General features: G+C 41.3%; 1 protein-coding gene across 2 annotated transcripts in view; it reads left to right on the top strand.

Annotated features, from left to right (window-relative positions):
- SLC15A2 (solute carrier family 15 member 2) overlaps positions 1-21,694 on the top strand; it is a 36,770-nt gene that overhangs the window by 2,838 nt on the left and 12,238 nt on the right. The window contains exons 3-11 of one of the 2 annotated variants that reach the window (XM_084871624.1): positions 270-411; positions 6,431-6,523; positions 7,627-7,726; positions 13,271-13,361; positions 13,609-13,686; positions 19,501-19,583; positions 20,676-20,762; positions 20,941-21,030; positions 21,130-21,174. In XM_084871624.1, the coding sequence (XP_084727750.1) occupies positions 270-411; positions 6,431-6,523; positions 7,627-7,726; positions 13,271-13,361; positions 13,609-13,686; positions 19,501-19,583; positions 20,676-20,762; positions 20,941-21,030; positions 21,130-21,174 (809 nt within the window). The remainder of the gene's footprint in view (positions 1-269; positions 412-6,430; positions 6,524-7,626; positions 7,727-13,270; positions 13,362-13,608; positions 13,687-19,500; positions 19,584-20,675; positions 20,763-20,940; positions 21,031-21,129; positions 21,175-21,694) is intronic. The other variant, XM_084871623.1, reaches the window with a different exon arrangement.

Here is a 21,694-nt window from a genome sequence, read left to right as displayed (position 1 = left end):
ATTACCTTTATGATTGGCCTAAATAATGCTATGTGTGAACATAGACTGAAGGGAGGAGTATTGCATTTGTACCCTAAGCACTATCCCATTCACAACTCTGATGGGCACTGCTTCTACTGCCTGGTAATCACTCCTCAGTCATTACACTGCTAGGAGTGTTGAAGCTGAAAATAACCTTCAAAGACCACAGATCAAATGTACTTCTTTTCCATGAGTCACTTTAATGCACCTATCTTAATTTCCTTCATTTTTTTTTTTGTTCACCTCAGCTGTGCTGACCCTGTATTTCCTGTATTTCCTGCATTGGAATGAAGACACTTCCACATCTGTATACCATGCCTTCAGCAGCCTCTGTTATTTCACTCCCATTCTGGGAGCCGCCATTGCTGACTCATGGTTGGGAAAATTCAAGTAAGGAAGATGGAAGATCACACCGTCAGAAGTTCACAGATTAATTGTGCAGAAGCTACCACTTAGAGCCTTTTTTCCCAACCCATATCATCCACGACGAATAGAATCTCTCTAAGACAGACACATAGGAAGGATATTTCTTTTCATTATCAGTTTTTCCAATATTTTCACATCCTTTTCAATTAGGAGTTCTTGTTTTTCTTAAATCTAATTTTAATCTTCTATCCTGTAGACTAAGACTAATTCTTGTTCTGATCTCAGGGGAAATAAAGATTGCTAACCACCAGAATATTTATAATTTTAGAGATGTCAGTGTAGTTATTTGATATACTCGCCATCTCTTCTCCATGTTGAATCATCCCAATTTCTTTGGTATCTATGAGTCCCTTTTTTCAGTTCTTATACCAACTCTTATTCTCTTCTCTAACCTATTTCTGTAGTTTTCTTCTTAAGAGTTTAAACATTTTTATGAATTAGACCAGTAGTTGGCAAACTCATTAGTCAACAGAGCCAAATATCAACAGTACAATGATTGAAATTTCTTTTGAGAGCCAAAAACCGACTTCTATGCATGGGCCACGAAGTTTCAATCGCACTGTACGTGCACGTCCACATGTGATATTTTGTGGAAGAGTCACACTCATGGGGCAAATGAACTGCATGTGGCTGACAAGCCGCAGTTTGCCGACCAGGGAGTTAGACTAATGGTCTGTTCAGTTCAGCATCTTTTAAGTTCCTGAAAATAGCACCAAGAGACATTTATAGGATATAGGATAATGCTATCATTGTCCTCTGTAACATTCACCTCATAGACTGGAGATGGAGCTTAGATATCCATCACCCAGTTATTTTCTGTGGACTTGTCATCTATACATTTATCTGAATTAGCATTTTCAAAGTACATTCTGTTGAAAATCTGCTGTATAGGATAATAATGAGTGTTATATAGGAAGATAAAGATATCATGGCGAAATAAGTTTGAAAAATGCTAGGTTGAACTCAGCTTAAAATGTTTCTTTACTGCATGACTTCTTATAGCCTTTAACAGGCTATTATGCACTGAAAACCTCAAAGAGAAGGTTATGGCACATAGTGTTTCCCAAACTTGTTTGACCAAAGGATATTTTTTTCAGAGTATCTTGTGGACCTAGTGTTTCAAGGAAATCTCTTAGGAAACACTGATTTATATATCACTTTGGCCTTTATATAGTCATTGTTCTAAAGTATTTAATCAGTGCTTTATAATAGCTACAACCTATGTGTAAAGTACTAAACAGTTTGTTTTTTACTTGACATGGGGATGGTATATAGGTAGCTGAGATCTACTATGTTTGCTCCTTCTATAGTATTAGCTACCAAGCCCATCCAAATAGGGAGTTGGCACTATGTGCAGAATAAAAAGCATAAGCTATGGTCTCTATTCAGTTATAGAATAAAAGACTCACATATATAACCAGTACTTCCAATGATTTCCTTTAAAGTTGAAGTATACTTCTGGGATATGGTGAATAGTTTCCTGTCTATTTCAGAGAAAATACAACAACCTCTACTTATGGCTTCAATCTCAAACCTTTTTGAAGTATTCTTTATTTTTTAAAGTTACTTTTATTGAGGTATAATTAAAATAAAGTACAAAATCCAGAAGTCTTAGTGTAAAGCTTGATGAATTTTCACATATTTGTCACCATTACCTAACTTACTTTCCCTAGAGTTTTTGTACTCAGTGTTCCTCTCTCTCGCCTTCAAATTCTCCCACAGAGATGGTCTTTTCCTGTACCTAGAAGCCTGTTCAAATCTCTGAGAGCTTTAAACAAACAAGACTATTGTTGACCCTCCTTTCAAACTGTCTTCTTTGTCTTATTACCATTATCTCCAAATTTTTTTTAAAAGAATCATTTATATTTGTTGCCTTCCTTCCTCATTCTTCATTATCACTCCTGAGGGCAGAGTAATATGATGTAATGCAATAGAATCCAATTCAATTTGATCTGATAGAATTTAATTCAATAAATGTTTATCAAACTTCCATTTATTAAAATAAACATGGGGAGTAAAGAGATGAGTAAGACACAAATACCTGCTTCACACTGTTCATATTCAACTGCTGTTAATGAAGAGCAGCGGATTGTGGTAAGTACAATAAAATGTAGCATAAATCATCTCTTTATCCTATTGAAATTCCTCTCTAAGGATAGTGATCTCTTTGATTTTTAGAAGAGAGTGGAAGGGAGAGAGAGAGAGAGAGAGAGAGAGAGAGAGAGAGAGAGAAAGAGAGAGAGAGAGAGAGAGAGAGAGAGAGAAAGAGAGAGAGAGAGAGAGAGAGAGAGAGAGAGAGAGAGAGAGAGAGAGAGAGAAACATTGATGTGAGAGGGGCATACTGATTGGTTGGCTCTTGCAAGATACATACCCTTGACTGGGAATTGAACCCAAGACCTTTTGGTCCTTGAGCCAATGCTCAGCAAACCAGCTAAGGTGATAGTGATCTCTTTGTTGACAAATTTCAGCAGTCTTTTCTAGATTCTTATTCACTTTGAATTTATTTTGACATTTTAGTCTGTTTATTGTTCCTATATTCTTGAAACTTCCAGGGCTTCTCTAACACTGCATTTTCTGATTTTTTTCATCATACTTTTTTGGATTCTTCCTTATTTGACTTTTGTGGCTTTTGTTTACATCACTCTTTTCTGAATGTAGGCAATTCCCCAGGGTATATTTTTTTTACTGTTTTCTATTTCCCAAAATTCTTTTTTAGCAGATCCTATGGTGTCAATATTAGCAATATGCAGATAGCTCCTCCAACTCTATAATTTCATAACTGCATAGTGCCATTCATCTCCTGGATGTTCCATCTTATCCTCACTTCCCAAACCTATACACTCACATTCAATAAGTTATCAAGTTCTACCAATTCTATTTCTATAATATCTCTCACATTTATCCCTCTTCAACAGTGAATCTCACTGCCATTAATTGCCACAACTCGCGTTTTGGTCTTCATTACCTCTAACTTGGGCTATTGAACTAGACAAGTACAATGTCATCACAGCCTACCATATCCTTTTCTTACAATTGAGCCTATACATGACTGCCAAAATAATCTTCCTGAAAGAAATCTCTGTTCACATTGCTACTCTGCTCAAAAATTTCTGCTGACTCATCCTCACTGACCTTCCTGCTCTTATTGTCACACTCCCTTTCAAGACTGTTTACTAAAGAAAAACTGAATACTACTAATGTTCCCCTAACAATAGTCAGTGCATATCTTTTCTATGTCTGTTTGCACTATTTCTACTTCATGGAATTTCCTTCCTCCAAATCCTGTAAGGCTCAGTTCAAAGGCCACCTATGTTATGGATTATTCTCTGCCCCTCACTCTTATTGATAGTCAGAAGTAACCTAATCTTCTCTGAACTTTTATTTTTTACCCCCATATGACATTTATCAAATTCTATCTTATTATAATTATTTGTGTATAAGTCTAATATTTTCTTCTGAAGAGAAAATAAGATCTCATATATATTTTTATCCATAGCACCTAGAAGAGTGCCTAATAAATGTCTCTACTAGTAAATTTATTCACCTTCATATACTCAAATGTAGGCTAGTGTGGTGATATACCTAAGAAGTTTGTTATATATGTGGCTGTATGCCTTATTTCAATGTTTATAGTTCTACATATGAGGATAGCTGTGGACAAGCAGGAAGATGACTTTTATCCCTAGTATTGGTTTTCTATACCCTGTGCCCTATGCCTATCAGTCTAGACTCGACCTTGGCAATCACAACCACTCTCTTAAATGTGTTTATTGTCAAATATGCTTTTGGATATCCCCTCTACTCTCTCCTTTCTCTTTCTCCTTAGTGAGTCTATAGCATTTCATCCCCTCTGCTATCTTTTTTTTTGTCTGGTCAGAAATTGCTCTCTTCACACTAGGTATCTTCCTTTGCCATCACTACACATACCCCTCAGTTCCTAAGCTCTAATTAAAATTACTTCTGGTAAAATTTAGAAGATCTTCTATTTCTTTTTCTTTTTCCACATTAACCTGACCACAATAAACCTGAAGGACACTGGACTATGAGTTAGAAAGTAGAAGTTCTTAGACCTAATGCAAATACTAATTGGAATATCACTTTAGGACTGCCTTTTGATCTCTTTAGATTCCATTTTCCTCATTTGCAAATGGAAGCTAGGTCAAGTCTATTTAAAACAGGTCTGTGTTATATGGTTTAAATTACAATGATTCCAGTGATCTCATTTCAAATGTGGTCTTTCCATGTCTCTCTCGACCTTTTTCTCCTTCTATTAATTTCCTGCCATTAGATTCCTCTCTTATGTTTTTCATATCCTGTACTAATTCCCTGAGTCTTTTACCTGAAAAGTTGCCTATTTTCCATCTACACCACCTACACTTCTCTTATTAATTTAGTCCAATAATTTGATTTTTCTCTGATCTCCCTACTCAGACTCTATTACTCCAACTCAGACTCCTTTTGATTTTTCTGTCTGATGATCTAACATAGATCATCTCTTTTGGGCTCATGAGAGCTGGCCTTTTTTCAGTGCTTTTTTCATTCCAATTTTTTTTCTATTTTTTCCCTTTTATTCCAACAAAGAGAACTTTTCTCTAGAAGGCCCTACAAAATGTTTTGCGAAACCCTGGCCCCTTCTTCTGATATTAATTAGTCACCCAACTTGTTATCCCCTACTTGCCGTTATAAATCTTCTAAGATTCCTTCCCTGGAATGCCAACTTAGGAAGATTAGATATTTAAAATAAGAAATCCACATCCTAAGTTTTTGGTATCTTCAGCCTCTCTCTGATACCTTCATTCCATTCTTTATATTTCACATTAGCATGTAATACTTAAAATCACAGATGTAAACTACTAGTATATAATTTCCAAGGTTCCTTCTAGAACTTACATTCTACTTATATAGAAAGAGATTGCTAGTGGTCATATACCTAAGAAGTGTACTATAAATGTAGCTGTATGTCTAATTTCAATGTTTATAGTTCTAGATATGTCCTTATCAAAATTCCGCACTCTTCTACTTTCTAATTGCCATTCAGATTTCTAGGGTAAACAACACAACAGGCAGTCTCTACCAGCTGCATGATCTTTATCACTGGCAAGTCTATTCAGACTCCGTGGCTCCTTTTTTCACTCTTGGTTAAATTGCCCATGAAGCAACTTTGGCAGATATTACAATTAAACCAAGTGTTCAAATGACTAAGCTGAACCTCAGAACCCATTACCTCTCTCTATATTTTAAAATATATATATATTTTATTGACTTTTTACAGAGAGGAAAAGAGAGGGATAGAGAGTTAGAAATATCGATGAGAAAGAATCATCGATCAGCTGCCTCTTGCACACCCCCTACTGAGGATGTACCAGCAACCAAGGTACATGCCCTTGACCAGAATCGAACCTGGGACCCTCCAGTCCTCAGGCTGATGCTCTATCCACTGAGCCAAACCGGTTTCGGCAACCTCTCTCTATATCTTAATGGTTGGGTTTAGAGAAAGTTTGTATGAGCCATTCCTTTTTTCTGTTTAATTGGAGTTTTTCCTTGACCCTTGTCTATTTCTGGAGCCAAAGATATTCCTTGAGAAAAACATCTCAAAATATCCTCTTCTTCTGGTTCTCCGACTTTAAAACATCATCGCTCACTACAAATTTATTCTGGCCTCGATATATCTGTATCAGAGCAAGAATGCTCTGTGTGTGAGGAGAGTAAGGGAGAAAAGAGAGGTAATACACAAGAAAGGAGCTTAAAGGGAATGTCCATTACCTCTAACACAAGGCAAAGAGTTTGTCTCTCTTTTTCTAGTCTATTTACTTCATTTACCATTATTACTTCTATTTGCATTTCTCAGGAATTTTTTTTCCTCCTCCACCCCTTTCTCTTTTCACTTTATTTATTCTGGCACTGAGAATAGTATGAACTCTGAGTCTGAATTGCTTAAGTCTCTGAATTCTGTTTGGATTGACTAATTTAACTCTCTCAACAGGACAATTATGTACCTATCCTTGGTGTATGTACTTGGCCATGTGATCAAGTCCTTGGGAGCCTTACCAATACTGGGGGGACACATGGTACACACGTGAGTAAAATCATGGAATAAACAGATCTAGTTTTCTTCCATTAGGTAAACCTCTTATGCTTTTATTACAGATTATTTTCTGTTTTCTTACCAGAGATATCCCTTTATTTTACAGCCTACTGTTGTTTTATTACCAAATTCGTTAAGAAAAAGTTATTTACCAGTTGAACTCCTTCATACTTTATCTGAATTCATTTGTTTTTATTAAATATTTGGGGATTTTTAGGATGCCTAGCTGGTATCCTCTTCATAAAAACTCATCGTATGCTTAAAACTGTTATGTCCTCCATATTCCCTCACCTATGCATCCATTCATGCATCTGTACTTTACCAGGGCTAAAAAAAAATGTCTGTAACATTTCCTTGTAATTCATTCTAGAAGTTATATTCAAGCTTGGATATTTTCCATTTACATGTGGTTGCATATATCGCAGTTGCTCTATCCATTTTTACTAAAGCTACTGATGTTTATGAGGCAAGAAATATTTGATTGCTTTTGATGTCTGTTGGTTCAATCAACAAAGAGGATTACAATTGTTCATGAACCAGGTCATGTGTATTCATGTTTATAATGTGCCTATACATGTATTCATCTAGTGAGTTAAGAACTTTGTTTGAAATTTAACAAATATTAGATACCCCCTTATTGTTGTCCCATTAAAAATCAATGACACTTCTAATAATTATGATGAATTTTAACATTTTGTTTTGTATTCAGTAATAGTATATGGGATAAGGATTCATACGGTCTTTCTATTCAAGTGTCTTTTTGACTAAGACAAAATTGACAACCAGAGTTTTAATTTTGAAGTTGCTATAGTACCTACTTCTATTTGTTGTACACAAGGGATAAATGAAAATGTCAGGGACAAAATCCTCCCATGTAATAAATACTTCCTGGCAGAGACTCAAGGTTCACAAAGCTCTTAAGTACCCCCAAGTCTTTCCTAGGAGTGAAGACAGATGGAAAGTGCTCACAGGTTAGAAATGTAAAGGGATCTTTATCCTTGTATACATTTTTTCCCCTCTTGTAGCTCTATATTCAGTTTCTACTTGTTATGTTTAATATCAATATGATTAGTGTCCTTGCCTCTTCATTTCAGAGTCCTATCATTGGGCGGCCTGAGTCTAATAGCTTTGGGAACAGGAGGTATCAAACCCTGTGTGGCAGCTTTTGGTGGAGACCAGTTTGAAAAAACACATGTAAGAGTCCTGTTAATCATGTATTTCTAAGAGTGCAGAGCAGATGTTAAAAGAGGTACCTGGCAGGTAGCCATTTGCCAACATTGGTGAGATGATATCTGAGGAGTTATGTTCCATTCTGGGTATGGGTCATTAATAGAGAGAAAAACTGAAAAATGTTCAAAAGAAAGTGACCAGGGTGGTATATGTACAAAAAAAAATATGAAGAAAAGTTGAGGGAAAGGGAGATAGCCTCAATAAGAATGAAAAATATTAAAAAAAAAGAATGAAAAAATATAGCTTTCTATAGATTTTGGACAGATGTCAGGAATTAAGCCTGAGACCAATGAGCGAAAACTATAGGAAACTAGCTTTTTGCTTGAAAGAAAGAAAAACTTCAAATAGAGTTTGAAGTAATGAATTTACACTCACTTGAAGTATTTAGGAAAAAATGTCGTAAGCACTTTGGGAATGGGAGGGGATGAGTAGTATAAAGATGATTTAATATCTTTAACTTTGAGATTCTATGAAAGGGCAAAGTGACCAAGCAGAATGAGTTGCTTTAGATGAACTTATCTAGATCAGGGGTTTTCAATCAGTGTGTCACAATAATTTTATAAACATGCAATGCCTGACTATTTAGTCAGGAGTACTGACCTCTTTCCTTTAGATTGCCAAATAAAAAAATAACAACAGCCAACACAATAGTCATCTGGTATGAACGAATCAAAATTATATCTATTTTATGTGTGTGTGTTAGATTGGTAAAAAATATATTTTTTGGTGTGCTGCAGAATTTTAGTAATTTTAGCAGTTTATGTGTGCTATGAGATGAAAAAAATGAAAATCACTGGTATGGATGAACATTTTCTCTTTTCCTAAATACTTTACATTGTCAAAGGGAGGGAAACCAGTATAAAAGAAGTAAAATTGAACTTGTATAAGGAAGTAGTGAGAACTAAGCAAGGGGAACTGTCTATTCTTAGATCAGCCGAATTTTCTGACTTTGTTTTTTGCTCTCAGTTTTCTGTTTTGGTCTGTCTTCATGTATATATTCCCTCTTCTATAGATATTTATCATGCTTCTAGTTTTTCTCTCTCTGTTTTCTCTGTGTTTTATCTTCCCGTGGTCTTAACTCAAATAGTCTTCTATCCTTCAGACCATTTTAGCAATCATTTGGTATTCTTTATATGTCTGGGGATCCAGAGTTCATAATTGCTTACTGAATTTGTAGAAATAACAAAACTTTGGCAAGTGGGATTTTGTTCATTATAAATTATACAAATATGTATGTGAAATAAGGTTTAAGTAGGGAGCAGAAGAAGAAGTGAAATACACTGTAAAATAGGAAATGGGAAGGACAGATTGTCCTGTGTCAGAAAAAGATGTGGGGTGCTAAAATGAAGCAGAGCAGTACGCAATGAATAAAGCATTAGCAACTTTATTTGAAAATTGCTTCATTTGGTAACTGTTCCACAAAGATATTTAATCATAGGATAAACCCATCTCCAAGTTTTCATCAGCTTCCTTTTATACTTTCTGGCAGACTTCCCATAAGCACTAGGTAAATTACTTGATCAGCAGTTTACTTGGCTGTCCTAAGTTCTAATGCTAGTCTTGCCACACATTCCACAAAATATTTTCTTTTTTTTTTTTTTTTTTTTTTTTAAATCAATCTTTATTGTTCATATTATTACAAAGGTTCCTCATTTCTTCCCCCCTCCACCAGGTTCCCACCCCACCCTCTGCCCCCTCCCCATCCCCCATTGTCCTCATCCATAGGTGCACAGTTTATGTTCAGTCTCTTCCTCCCTCCCTCTCCCCGATAGTAAATCCCTTTTCAGATAGTAAATCTGTTACTTAGCATTTTCTCATATCAATAATACCTCCACATGCCCAATGATACTTCACACAAAAGACATTTCCAAATAGGTCAACCAGCCTCATCCAGGCCCCACCCAAGGCACTCACAGATCAACACCCCAGCGCTATACTAACTCAACACATCCAGATCTAAGCCTTCATCACTTGATTCAGCAGACCCTCAAGTTCCCGCAAAAGTTTCCAGCCATGTCTGAGAGGCAGCCGTGGGCAGGTACAGGCGAGGAGCGAGCTGTTTCGGGCCTGGCTGCTCCGGGCCTGGCCTCTGTTGCTCTGGTTCGTTCCACAACCAGCTGCTCCGGGTCTGGTCACTGCCGCTCCCGACCTAGTTGCTCTGGACTTGGCTGTTGCTGCTACAGGCCTGGCCGCACCCGACCCGGCTGCTCTGGGACCGGTTGCTCCGGTCCCGGCCGCTCTGGGCCTGGCCGCTCCCAGCCTGACAGCCGCTGCTCCGGGCCTGGCTGCTCCCAGCCTGGCAGCCATTGCTCCTGGCCTGGCCGCACCAGATCCTGCTGCTCCGGGCCTGGCCGCTCCCAGCCTGGCAGCTGCTGCTCCGGGCCTGGCCGCTCCCAGCCTGGCAGCCGCTGCTCCGGGCCTGGCCGCACCAGACCCTGCTGCTCCGGGCCTGGCCGCTCCCAGCCTGGCAGCCGCTGCTCCTGGCCTGGCCGCACCAGACCCGGCTGCTCCGGGCCTGGCCGCTCCCAGCCTGGCAGTCGCTGCTCCGGGCCTGGCCGCTCCCAGCCTGGCAGCTGCTGCTCCGGGCCTGGCCGCACCAGACCCGGCTGCTCCGGGCCTGGCTGCTCCCAGCCTGGCAGTTGCTGCTCCGGGCCTGGCCGTTCCCAGCCTGGCAGTCGCTGCTCCGGGCCTGGCCGCACCAGACCCGGCTGCTCTGGGCCTGGCCGCTCCCAGCCTGGCAGCTGCTGCTCCGGGCCTGGCCGCTCCCAGCCTGGCAGTCGCTGCTCCGGGCCTGGCCGCACCAGACCCGGCTGCTCCGGGCCTGGCCGCTCCCAGCCTGGCAGCCGCTGCTCCTGGCCTGGCCGTACCAGACCCGGCTGCTCCGGGCCTGGCCGCTCCCAGCCTGGCAGCCGCTGCTCTGGGCCTGGCCGCACCAGACCCGGCTGCTCCGGGCCTGGCCGCTCCCAGCCCGGCAACTGCTGCTCCGGGCCTGGCCGCTCCCAGCCTGGCAGCCGCTGCTCCGGGCCTGGCCGCACAAGACCCGGCTGCTCCGGGCCTGGCCGCTCCCAGCCTGGCAGCCGCTGCTCCTGGCCTGGCCGCACAAGACCCGGCTGCTCCGGGCCTGGCCGCTCCCAGCCTGGCAGCTGCTGCTCCGGGCCTGGCCGCTCCCAGCCTGGCAGCCGCTGCTCCTGGCCTGGCCGCACCAGACCCGGCTGCTCCGGGCCTGGCCGCTCCCAGCCTGGCAGCTGCTGCTCTGGGCCTGGCCGCACCAGACCCGGCTGCTCCGGGCCTGGCCGCTCCCAGCCTGGCAGTCGCTGCTCCGGGCCTGGCCGCACCAGACCCGGCTGCTCCGGGCCTGGCCGCTCCCAGCCTGGCAGCTGTTGCTCTGGGCCTGGCCGCTCCCAGCCTGGCAGCCGCTGCTCCAGGCCTGGCCACACCAGACCCAGCTGCTCCGGGCCTGGCCGCTCCCAGCCTGGCCGCCGCTGCTCCAGGCCTGGCCGCACCCGACCCGGCTGCTCCGAGCCTGGCCACTCCCAGCCTGGATGCTCCGTGCTTGGCTACTGCTGTTCTGGGCCTGGCTGCTCCCAACCCGACTGCTCTGGGCCGGGCTTCTCCGGGCCCAGCCACTCCATGTCTGGGTGTTCCTGGACTGGCCACCCTGGGCTTGGCCGCCTCTGCCTCAGGCCTGGCTGCCACTGCCCCAGGTCTGGCTGCTCCAGTGCTGGCCGTTGATGCTCTTGTTCTGGCTGCTGCTGCTCTGGGGCCTGGCCACTGCTGCTCCGGGCCCAGCTGCCACTGCCTTGTGCCTGGCCACTCTAGGCCTGGTCGCCGCTGTTCCAACATTCTGTCCCTTTTTTCTCTTTTTTTTTTTCTTTTAAAAAAACAAAACAAAACGCATTTATGTTGCAATGTTGGCTGGTGCGTTGAGTTCTGACTAGTCTTTGATTTTTCAAGATCTTCTTTGTATTCTTTCTTAAGTAATTTTACTATCATTTGCTCTCACTTGATTTCTTCACATTGAGAACTTCTTTGGTTTCTTCCTCCTTGTCCTGGGAGCTCAGCAGGTTGGCCTGTGGCACCCCTTTGTTCTCCGCGGGCTCCCGCGCTGCTCCAGCCTGTTGCCGGGGTCGGCGCCGCCCAGGAAGCAGCCCCCGTCCTTGGCTCCGTTGCCAGCGCTCAGCAGTCGAAGGCTCAGGGGCACCCCCCCCCACTGGGGGCCCCGTCGCCCGGCTCCTTGCTGGCGCCCGGCTGGCCGGTGTCCGGCAGGGGCTCCTGCTCCTCGTGGCCTTCCTCCAGTCTGGGGCTTTCTTTCTCCCTCCCACTAGGGGAGTCCAGGATCAGAGTCAACAGACTGTCCTCTGCGCACAGTGTGCGCGACTCCGGGGGCTCGGCCTTTCGCCGCGCTCCCAGGACTCCACCTCACAGCTCTGTCTCCCCTGCCCGAGCCTGGGTCCCCAGGGACTGGCCCAGACCTGGAGTTCGGGGCGGTCTGGACTGAGGCTCAGAGCTGCCGCCGGAGGCTTTGTTTCTTCCGGCTAGGGTAATCCAGCATCAGAGTCAACATTCAGTCCTCTGCGCGCCATGTGCGTGCGACTCCGGGGGCCCCGCATTTCGCAGTCCCCCGGGATTGTCTCCCCCTGCCGGAGCCTGGGTCCCCAGGGTCTGGCACATAACTTGGGGCTCAGCGCTGCCGGTTCGGGGGTTCAGCCCAGGCTGGGGGTTCTATTTCCTTCCTGCTAGGGAACGCCAGGCAGCACCCAGCCCTCTCCTCCTCTCCGGCTGCGACCTCTCCGCGCGCGCGTGCGTGCGAGCGCGCAGCATGTCTCCGTACCTTAGGCTTTTTTTCAGCTCCTCTGATTTTCCTTCTGGTTTTCTCCCTCCTTCCTATTGTAGAGTTTTCAGTCAGTCGACTACCTGTAGCTCTGGGCAATGTCCACTCTACATTTTAGTTGTATTCCCTTGAAATTGTTGTGAGCTGCTGCGGCTAGGTGTATACCCGAGCAGCCATCTTGGATCCTCCTCCTCCACAAAATATTTTCTTTAACTCAATCAATCCTTTGCTTCATTTGGTCAATAAATATCTATTTAGTCTGTAATTTATGCAGGTCTTATAGAAGACAGTGGGGATTGCAGGAATGAATTAACACATTTCTGTCCTAAAGGAACTCACAACCTACTGAAAGAAACAGACATTAAATAAAAAATAATATAATATATATACTACTATATATCTAGTATATAGGACACAGTAGTGGCATAGTACACAGGATGATTATTTTTGGTCCAGGTAAAGGGGTAAAAGAATGTTAAAGATGCGTGTTTAAACTAGGGTTTGAAAGATGAGTAAATGTTTGTATGTGGTGAGCCAGGTTTGAAAGATGGGTAAATGTTTGTATATGGTCAGACAGGTCTCAAGTCTAAGTATATGTGCTTCTCGCTGAATATGAACATTGGGTCGAGTGCAGCTAAGAGTTATATTGAACTGATAATGTTTCCTTTTTGTTTCAGGAAGAGGAACGGAGTAGATACTTCTCAGTCTTCTACCTCTCCATCAACGCAGGGAGCTTGATTTCTACATTTGTCACGCCTATGCTAAGAGGTTAGAATCTTTTCAGAGGGGCCCTCAATAAAGCTCTATTTGGCCAGACAAAAATCTGTCCAAGACTTCTTGCTGTTCATCCCCTTATAAGGACTCGAAAACCTGAGATAATCTCTTTCAATCTTGATTAGTCTGACCCCCCCCAAAAAGATTGTGGATGTTTACGTCTACAACCTGAAAAACTTGAGCTTGCAGAACATCAAGGACTCAAGATTCAGGATTGCTTTTTTTTTTTCTTTTTCTTTAGGAGATGTGCAGTGTTTCGGGAAAGACTGCTATGCACTGGCTTTTGGAGTTCCAGGATTGCTTATGCTGATAGCTCTTGGTAAGTCCAGGGGCTGAGGAAACTAATAACCACTGATGCCGGCCAATGTAAGGCCTCGGGTAAGCACTTTACACAAATGATTTTACCCATTCCTCATACTCTTTTAGGTAGGTGTTACTGTAGGGGTTTCCCCTAAACATTGGAGATAAATTCACTGAAGTAAAAAACCTTTTTTAAAAAGTGCTCAAGGTTACATAACTAATAAGAAGAAATCTTTCTAGAGAGCTTTTGAAAAAATAACTGAGCCATGGGCTTGATGTAGGTCCAACTAAATTAGTTTCTTTGTGGAATAGGGCCTGAGCATCTGTACTTTTTAAAATATCTAGGTAATTCTTATGTGTCGTCTCTACACTACAACATGTGGGGAAGCAAGGAAGATAACCCTTTCTCTCAAACTATTAGTTTATTTCACCGGGTAATTGAAAGATACATTTAATTCTTTGAGACTTATAAAGTCACTTCTGGGTTTAGCTGTTTCTGCCCTGTTCTGCAGTTCTCCCAAGGAGCACTGAGAATATGAGGAGCCAAGAGATTAAGAGGAGTTGGATAAGTAGGTGGTGACTCATGCAACTTAGATCAAGTGGCATTCTCTTTACCATCAAGAGCCCAGTGATGGAAGAGGAAAGGGGCTGCTCAGTTTATGCAATGTGATGAGAAATTCGGGCATGATTGTTTCTGATCACTGACCTGGAAACCTGTTCTCACTCTGAGCCTTTGGATAACACCCCCTTGGAAGATGTCCAGTTAAGACACATAAAAAACTCAACAGAGGAAAAAGAGCCCAGAGTCTCACAATGTTCAGTGTGATTGTTTTCTATCAGGAGGTGGCTAATAGTAACACTCAGATTCCAATTCCACTTCCAACGAAATGCTTGTGTTCTTCAGGAGAGCTATGATAATACTGCTTCCTTCTCCTTTTGAAGCCATTTTCCCAAATAGTTTCCTGGGTTTCCAGTGATTAGGACTATGTCTTCTTCTCTGGATTATTGTCAAATAATGATGTTTACATAGAGTAATTATGAGACCAAGAGAGATGCTGCAAGGGAAATTTTAAAAATAAATTATGAAAGCTAAGCAAGCATAGCTATCATTACTAATCAGCTGCTTCACTTTTCTTGGTTCTAATAAATAACTTAGTCCTCTGGCCTTTCACTACAATTTAATTAATCAATTTTTGAAAATGTATTCATTCAACCAAACATTTATTTAATGCACCTATTATGTGTCAGATTCTGTGTTAGATACTGGGGTCACGTTGGTGCATGACACAGTCTAGCAGGAAGAGGGACAAACAAGCAGACAAAATAGTACAGTCAGTGTCACAACTGGGAAAGTATATAAAAAGCTATAGGAACACAGAAGAGGGATGCCTGACTAAGACTTTGAGGATCAAAAAACGTTTTCCTAAAGAAATGACATCTAAGGGGAGAACTAAAGAACTAACAGAGAAGAGATTGGAAGTGAAACAGAAATAAGACATGGTATCTGTAAGACAAGGAAGCGAGAGTTAGTATGACATATTCAAAGATATTAAAAGGATTCAGATCGCCTGGCACATAAATGAGGAAAATTGAGAAATAGACAGAAACCAGTTAATGAGAGTTCTAATTATTTAAGCAACTAATGAATTAGAACATTATCAGAAGAGAGGAGTGAAGAGCTACAAAAAGCTTTTGAACAAAGGAATGACTGTCAGATTATTATTTTTCAGTAACTAATGTGGGCAAAGGGTGGGTTAAAGGTGAGTGAAGAATACTATTTATCTTGATTACTGAAGTTTTGGCACTTCATTAAATTTTGTGCTCAAGGTGAATGCCTCACTCAGCTCACCTTGTCTCACTTGGTGGAATTGATAAAACTTGAATTTGATTCAATATGTGAAGTGAGGGTTCTGACTTTGAGCAGCGGGTAGAGAGGGGGGTTATTAACTAAGATAATAATGAAGAAGAACAGGTTTGGGCCAATACCAATGAATTTAGTTTTGAATATGTTACATTTTAGATCTTGTAACATATAGAGTTCCAAGCAGTTATTTTTAAGTACAGGTTTAGAGCTCAGAATAAATGTTGGGCTATAGAGAAATATCTAGAGCTATGAGTTTAAGTATAGCAATTAAGCCATGAAAATAGTGAAAATAACTAAGAGATAATAAGAATAAAGCAAAAGGAAGGCTAGGATAAAACCCTGAGGAATACCAGCATTTAAAGATAGGCAAAGAGGAAAGGCTCACAAATGATATAAAGGAATGGCCAAAGTGGCAGTAGTATTCTCTTGAGTTCCAAGGATATTTTAAGAAGAAAGGAAATCATTCTGTGACAAATGTCATTGAATGAGAAATTGAGTTAAGGTAAAAAATGTACATAAAATATAGCAACAAGAAGGTCATTAATTTGATGACATCAGTTATGGAATATTGGTGGAGATTTAAAATTAATTGGAAAAGATTGGGAAGTGAATAAGAAATAGGAAAAAAGGCCTGGATGGCATGGATCAGAGGTTGAACATTGACCTATGAACCAGGAGGTCATGGTTCAATTCCTAGCCAGGGCACATGCCTGGGTTGCAGGCTGGATCTCCAGTGGGGGGCATGCAGGAGGCAGCTGATCAATGATTTTCTCTGATCATTGCTGTTTCTATCTCTCTCTCCATCTCCATTCCTCTCTGAAATATATATAATATTTCTATATAAAAATATATATAATATTTCTATATAAAATAGAAATATATATATAATAAAATACTACTAAATTTTTTAAAAAATATATATTTTATTGATTTTTCACAGAGAGGAAGAGAGAAGGATAGAGAGTTAGAAACATCAATGAGAGAGAATCATCGATCAGCTGCCTCCTGCACACCCCCTACTGGGGATGTGCCTGCAACCAAGGTACATGCCCTTGACCGGAATCAAATCCGGGACCTTTCAGTCCGCAGGCCGACCCTCTATCCACTGAGCCAAACTGGTCCCGGCAATACTACTAAATTTTAAGTAGGAAAGGGAAAACAGTATTTATAGCTCTAAGGTGACATGGAGTCAAGAGAGGGTATGAAGCATGTTTAAATATTATTGGGAAGACTCCATTAGAGAAAGAGGTTGAAGATAATAAAGTCAGTATGAAAGCACACATAAGAATTACCTTTGTACAGGAAGAAGAACATTACTTTCACATAACTGGAGGAAGGAGAAGATGAGTGTGGATACAGGAAATAGATTTGATGGCAGGAAGATAGGGGAGTTTCCATTTTCAAGACATAAGAGGCAATATGAGGGATATGATGAAAAGGGTTTCTATAATAAATTTGACATGTTCAGTGACTAAAAGTAACCTCCCAGAGTTATCTGGTCATACATTCCTAACAGGCCAGGCATATAACTGCTTTAGTAAAATGTTATCTTTGCCTTCCACAAGCCCTGTCCATTGTTTTTGTGCATCTAGGTTAATACAACTTTGAAATGCCTCTTTCCCAGACCCCTCAAAGGTATAATTACCCTCAGAGGAGCACATAATCTTGCTAATTTGTAATCCAATCCCTGCCTTGCTTTCTCCATCTGTATGTAAGATTCTTTATGTCCCCTTCTTAATCCCAAATGTATATAAGAAACCACATGACTGTCATTCTCCAGAGCATTTGAAATCTTGCTTCCTGGCATTGTCATCAATTTGGCTCAAATGAACTCATACCGTTCCCTACAGATTTGGACATTTCTTACATCCACAAGGAGAAGATACTAGAAACTCAAGGTCCCTACTCATCTTCTTTAAAAGTAGCCTTGAAGTTTAAATGTGACCTTTTTGAGTTGATTACCTGGCCTTTCTTTCATCATTCCAATGTCACTGTTGAGATCAGATTCCTGAGATTCCAGCCTCTTTCTAGAATCATTCTCAGCCTCAGGGTCAGTTTATTCCCTATCCAAAATCTTCCTCTTGCCTACACACCTCTTGATTTGCCCATTCTGTTACCCAGAATTAGCATTCTTTTCCTGAACCATTTTTCCCCCCTATCAACAATAAGAAGGTTATAATTGTAAAGAGTGCTATTTGGACGAGCATGGGGGAAATGGAGGATGAATAAAGAAAAGGTGGTAGCCTGAATCTGACAGAGAGGGATGGAGAAATCAAAAAGTTAAGTTCGGTAAAATTAAGGCAATTTAGGCATTCTTGAGTGTAAGGATTTTGGAAAATGCTACTGACAAGGCATCTTTGGTAAATGGTCTGCTAGAGGGACATCTTGCTGGAGCAGGAAAATTCCTTGAGGAGGAAAGTATATCTATGCTGCAGTCTCCCCATTGATTTTAGCTAAATTTAATAAACTTGAATCAAAAGCACTTTATAATTATAAAAGTATTATCAGTTCATCACTGATTATTTGGAAAGTATAAGGAAAAGTAAGAAAATAAAATGTGTCTACAATTAGCTGAGGGGATGTGATTAAAGAATAAAAATGTAGATTAAGGGAAAAGAATAAGTTTAAGAACAGAAATAGTACAGAAGAGAATTTTTTGTAGGAATGATGAATAGTGATTAGAACATTACCGTATTTTCTGGCGTATAAGACGACCCCCTAATTTTTACAGCTAAAACATAGGTTTAGGCCTATATTCACCGTATAAGACTACCCCCCACTTCTGAGGCAACACCAGTTCTTTTTTTAATAGACCACCTCTCTGACTCTGGCCAATCTGAGCAGGCTTTTTACTAGAACACAGTGTAGCTTCGGGTACAGAACATGTATAATTTGCATGCATAGAAAGCCTGCTTGGATTGGCTGAGTTAGAGAGGCGGTCTATTAAAAAAGAACTGATGTTGCCTCGGAAGTGGGGGGTAGTCTTATACGGCGAATATAGGCCTAAACCTATGTTTTAACTATAAAATTAGGGGGTCGTCTTATACGCCGGAAAATATGATACTCTCTATAATAAAATATAAAGTGGGAAATGGTAAGCTGAGGTGAGTTACATATGGACAGAGGCCATGTCTTTTTTTTAAACTTTATTCCTAGTAGTATCTAGGTTCAATGCAAGAATGAATAAATGAGAAGCTTTCTGATGTTTAAGAGCATACATTTTTGAATCAAACAGGCCTCAGGTCTAAATTGCAGTTTCTAGCAACTTCTAGCTTTGTAACCTTGTACCTGGTGCTTAATTCCTTTAGTCAACTATTTCTTCATGTGTAAAGTGGAGAGAGTAGTACATATTTTGTCAGGTTATATCAGCTCATGTATGTAAAATGCTTAACACTTTACATATAAGAATAAACCTTCAATAGATAGTTAGCAATAATAATAACTATCAAGACAATGATTTATTTGGGATGATATTCATGCCAGGGGCTTGGGTTTGTTAGGTAGGCCCTGAGAAGAGAGTTTTAATTTGACATCAGATAAGGGAAGAATAGACCAGGGACTGAGGAACTAGATGATGGCCATTTTAATAACCCAGGGTAGAAGCTGTGAGGTCAAATAAGAGTTGTAGCAATGGTAGTGGAAAAGAGGCAGCCGAGTGAAGCAAGAGGATCAATGGAAGCTGGTAACATATCAGGTTTTTGTGGAGATGGAGGAAGAAGAGTGAGAACTCAAAGATGACCTCCATTTCTGCGACTACAGAAAAGTCTCAACAGACATCTCTTTTAACAATTGACCATTTAATTTTTTGTATAACTTTTATAACTCTCAAGTCAGGAAGGGGTAAGTGAGGTTCCTCCCTTGATGAGATTATCTGCTAGTCACTCCTACACATCAGCAGTCTGTCCTTAGCCGTGGGTACTGAATGTGCTGAATGAGAAGCTAAGAACCTTGTTTGTGTATCAACTGCAGTTGTGTTTGCAATGGGAAGCAAAATGTACAAAAAAACACCTCCGGAAGGAAACATAGTGACTCAAATTATCAAATGTATCTGGGTAAGTACATGAATTGTTTACCTGCCTTTTTCTTTTTCTTTCTTTTTTTTATAATATATTTTATTGATTTTATACAGAGAGGAAGGGAGAGAGATAGAGAGTTAGAAACATCGATGAGAGAAAGTCATCGATCAGCTGCCTCTTGCACACCCCCTACTGGGGATATGCCCACAACCAAGGTACATGCCCTTGACCGGAATCGAACCCGGGACCCTTCAGTCCCCAAGCCGACACTTTATCCATTGAGCCAAACCGGTCCCGGCTACCTGCCTTTTTCAATCAAATACAAAGAGATGCTATGCTGAGCATAGAGACCTTCAAACATACATTTTTCTCAATGACCTCTGTTCTGTATCTGTGCCTTTTGGAAAACTGAGATTACTCAGTCTTCCTCTGTGCCCCTACTTAACTACTAAGTAAAAAAAAAAAAAAAAAAAAAACAACAACAAAAAAAAACTTAATCATTTTTTAATTTGGAAAAAAAAATCTTCTGAAATATAGTTATAAGTGTCCATCAGTAGATGAGTGGATAAAACAGCAATGGTACATTTACAAAATGTAATACTTCTCAGCTGTAAAAAAGAAGAAAATGTTACCTTTGTGACAGTATGGATGGACCTGGAGAACGTTATGCTAAGTGAAATAGCAATCAGAGCAGGATGACAGCTGTTGGCAGTAGGGGAGAGTGGGGGTGGGGTGGAGGGATTGAGCAAAATATAGAAAATGAGAGAAAGAACTCATTGACAGGAACAACAGTGTGGTGGCTGTGGGGTGGAGGAGGGTGGAGGTGGAAAAGAGTACAGGGAGAATAAAAGATGATGGAAATAATTAAATTTTTCAAAAGACATAAGAATAAATAAAATTGTTTCTGAAATTCAATGTCTGAGTAAATCAAGAATAAATAATGATGGAAATAATTAAATTTTTCAAAAGACATAAGAATAAATAAAATTGTTTCTGAAATTCAATGTCTGAGTAAAGCGTTGGAATAAGTCACTTGAAGTATGTCTGTTTCAGAGAAGGGATGATGAACTGAAAAAGGTAGGGATGGTTTCTTTTTGTCTCTCCTCTGAGGTCTATGCTCTGCCCTAGTTTGCTATCTCCAACCGTTTCAAGAACCGTTCTAGGGACATTCCAAAGCGACAGCACTGGCTGGACTGGGCAGCTGAGAAATATCCAGTAAGTTGGAGTTTCAGAAATATCATATAAATATCTCTGTAACATCTCTCCCGATATCCAAACCGATTCCCTCCTGCGGCATTGAATCTCCTCTCTTACTGTTCTGGGCTACCTCTACTCCAAGCATGAAAACCATGCCTACCACGTTAGCCTGTTCCTCCTTTCCCTTGTGTTGCAGAAGCAGCTCATTATGGATGTTAAGGCACTGACCAGGATACTGTTCCTCTATATCCCATTGCCCATGTTCTGGGCTCTTCTGGAACAGCAGGTAAGAATACTTCTTTTGAAAGCTCCCCACCCCACTTTCTTCCAGCTCCTACCCTCTCACAGAAAAGGGATTTCTGCTAATAGTATCCGTCTGCCCTAGGGTTCACGGTGGACCTTGCAAGCCACCAGGATGGACAGGAATTTGGTGAGTTGAAGAGATTTTTCCAGAGAAGTCTGTTATTTTCTTTATAATCCATAGTTGGGGGAAATTAATTTCTTTGTGTTTTTGCCTGAATATGGACTGAAGGTCCTAAGACAGGTGCCTTTAGCATGCAAACTCTGAGTAGGCAAAATAAAGAAATCTCGTTTAGAAATAAAACCCAGAATCTTACCTTTAGAAATCAGGAACCAACGTCTGGGAAAGGTTTAAGTGTGTACGAGGAAGTATGGAGAGGATAGCAGACCTGGGATAGGGATGGTTTTCTTCCATCTAAGCCTGCCCCACCTAGCAGAGGCAGGTTGAATGGGGCTAGTCCACGACTGGCCCCATCACAGTCAAGATTCACAGCAGGGGACCTGCATATGGAATATTTTGTCCATGGATATGGAAAAATTGGGAAAGTTGTAAGCATTTTATCTCTTTTCCAACCTCCATTATTTGGCAAACTCACATAAAGTTCCATCTCTGCTCTCAATTATTCCACTTTCTAGATTGTTGTCTTATT

Source organism: Pipistrellus hanaki (assembly GCF_964339955.1).
Source record: "Pipistrellus hanaki genome assembly, chromosome: 2".
Lineage (NCBI taxonomy): Eukaryota > Metazoa > Chordata > Mammalia > Chiroptera > Vespertilionidae > Pipistrellus > Pipistrellus hanaki.
The sequence above is the reverse complement of the archived record's forward strand: the minus strand, read 5'-3'. Positions and strand labels throughout refer to the sequence as shown.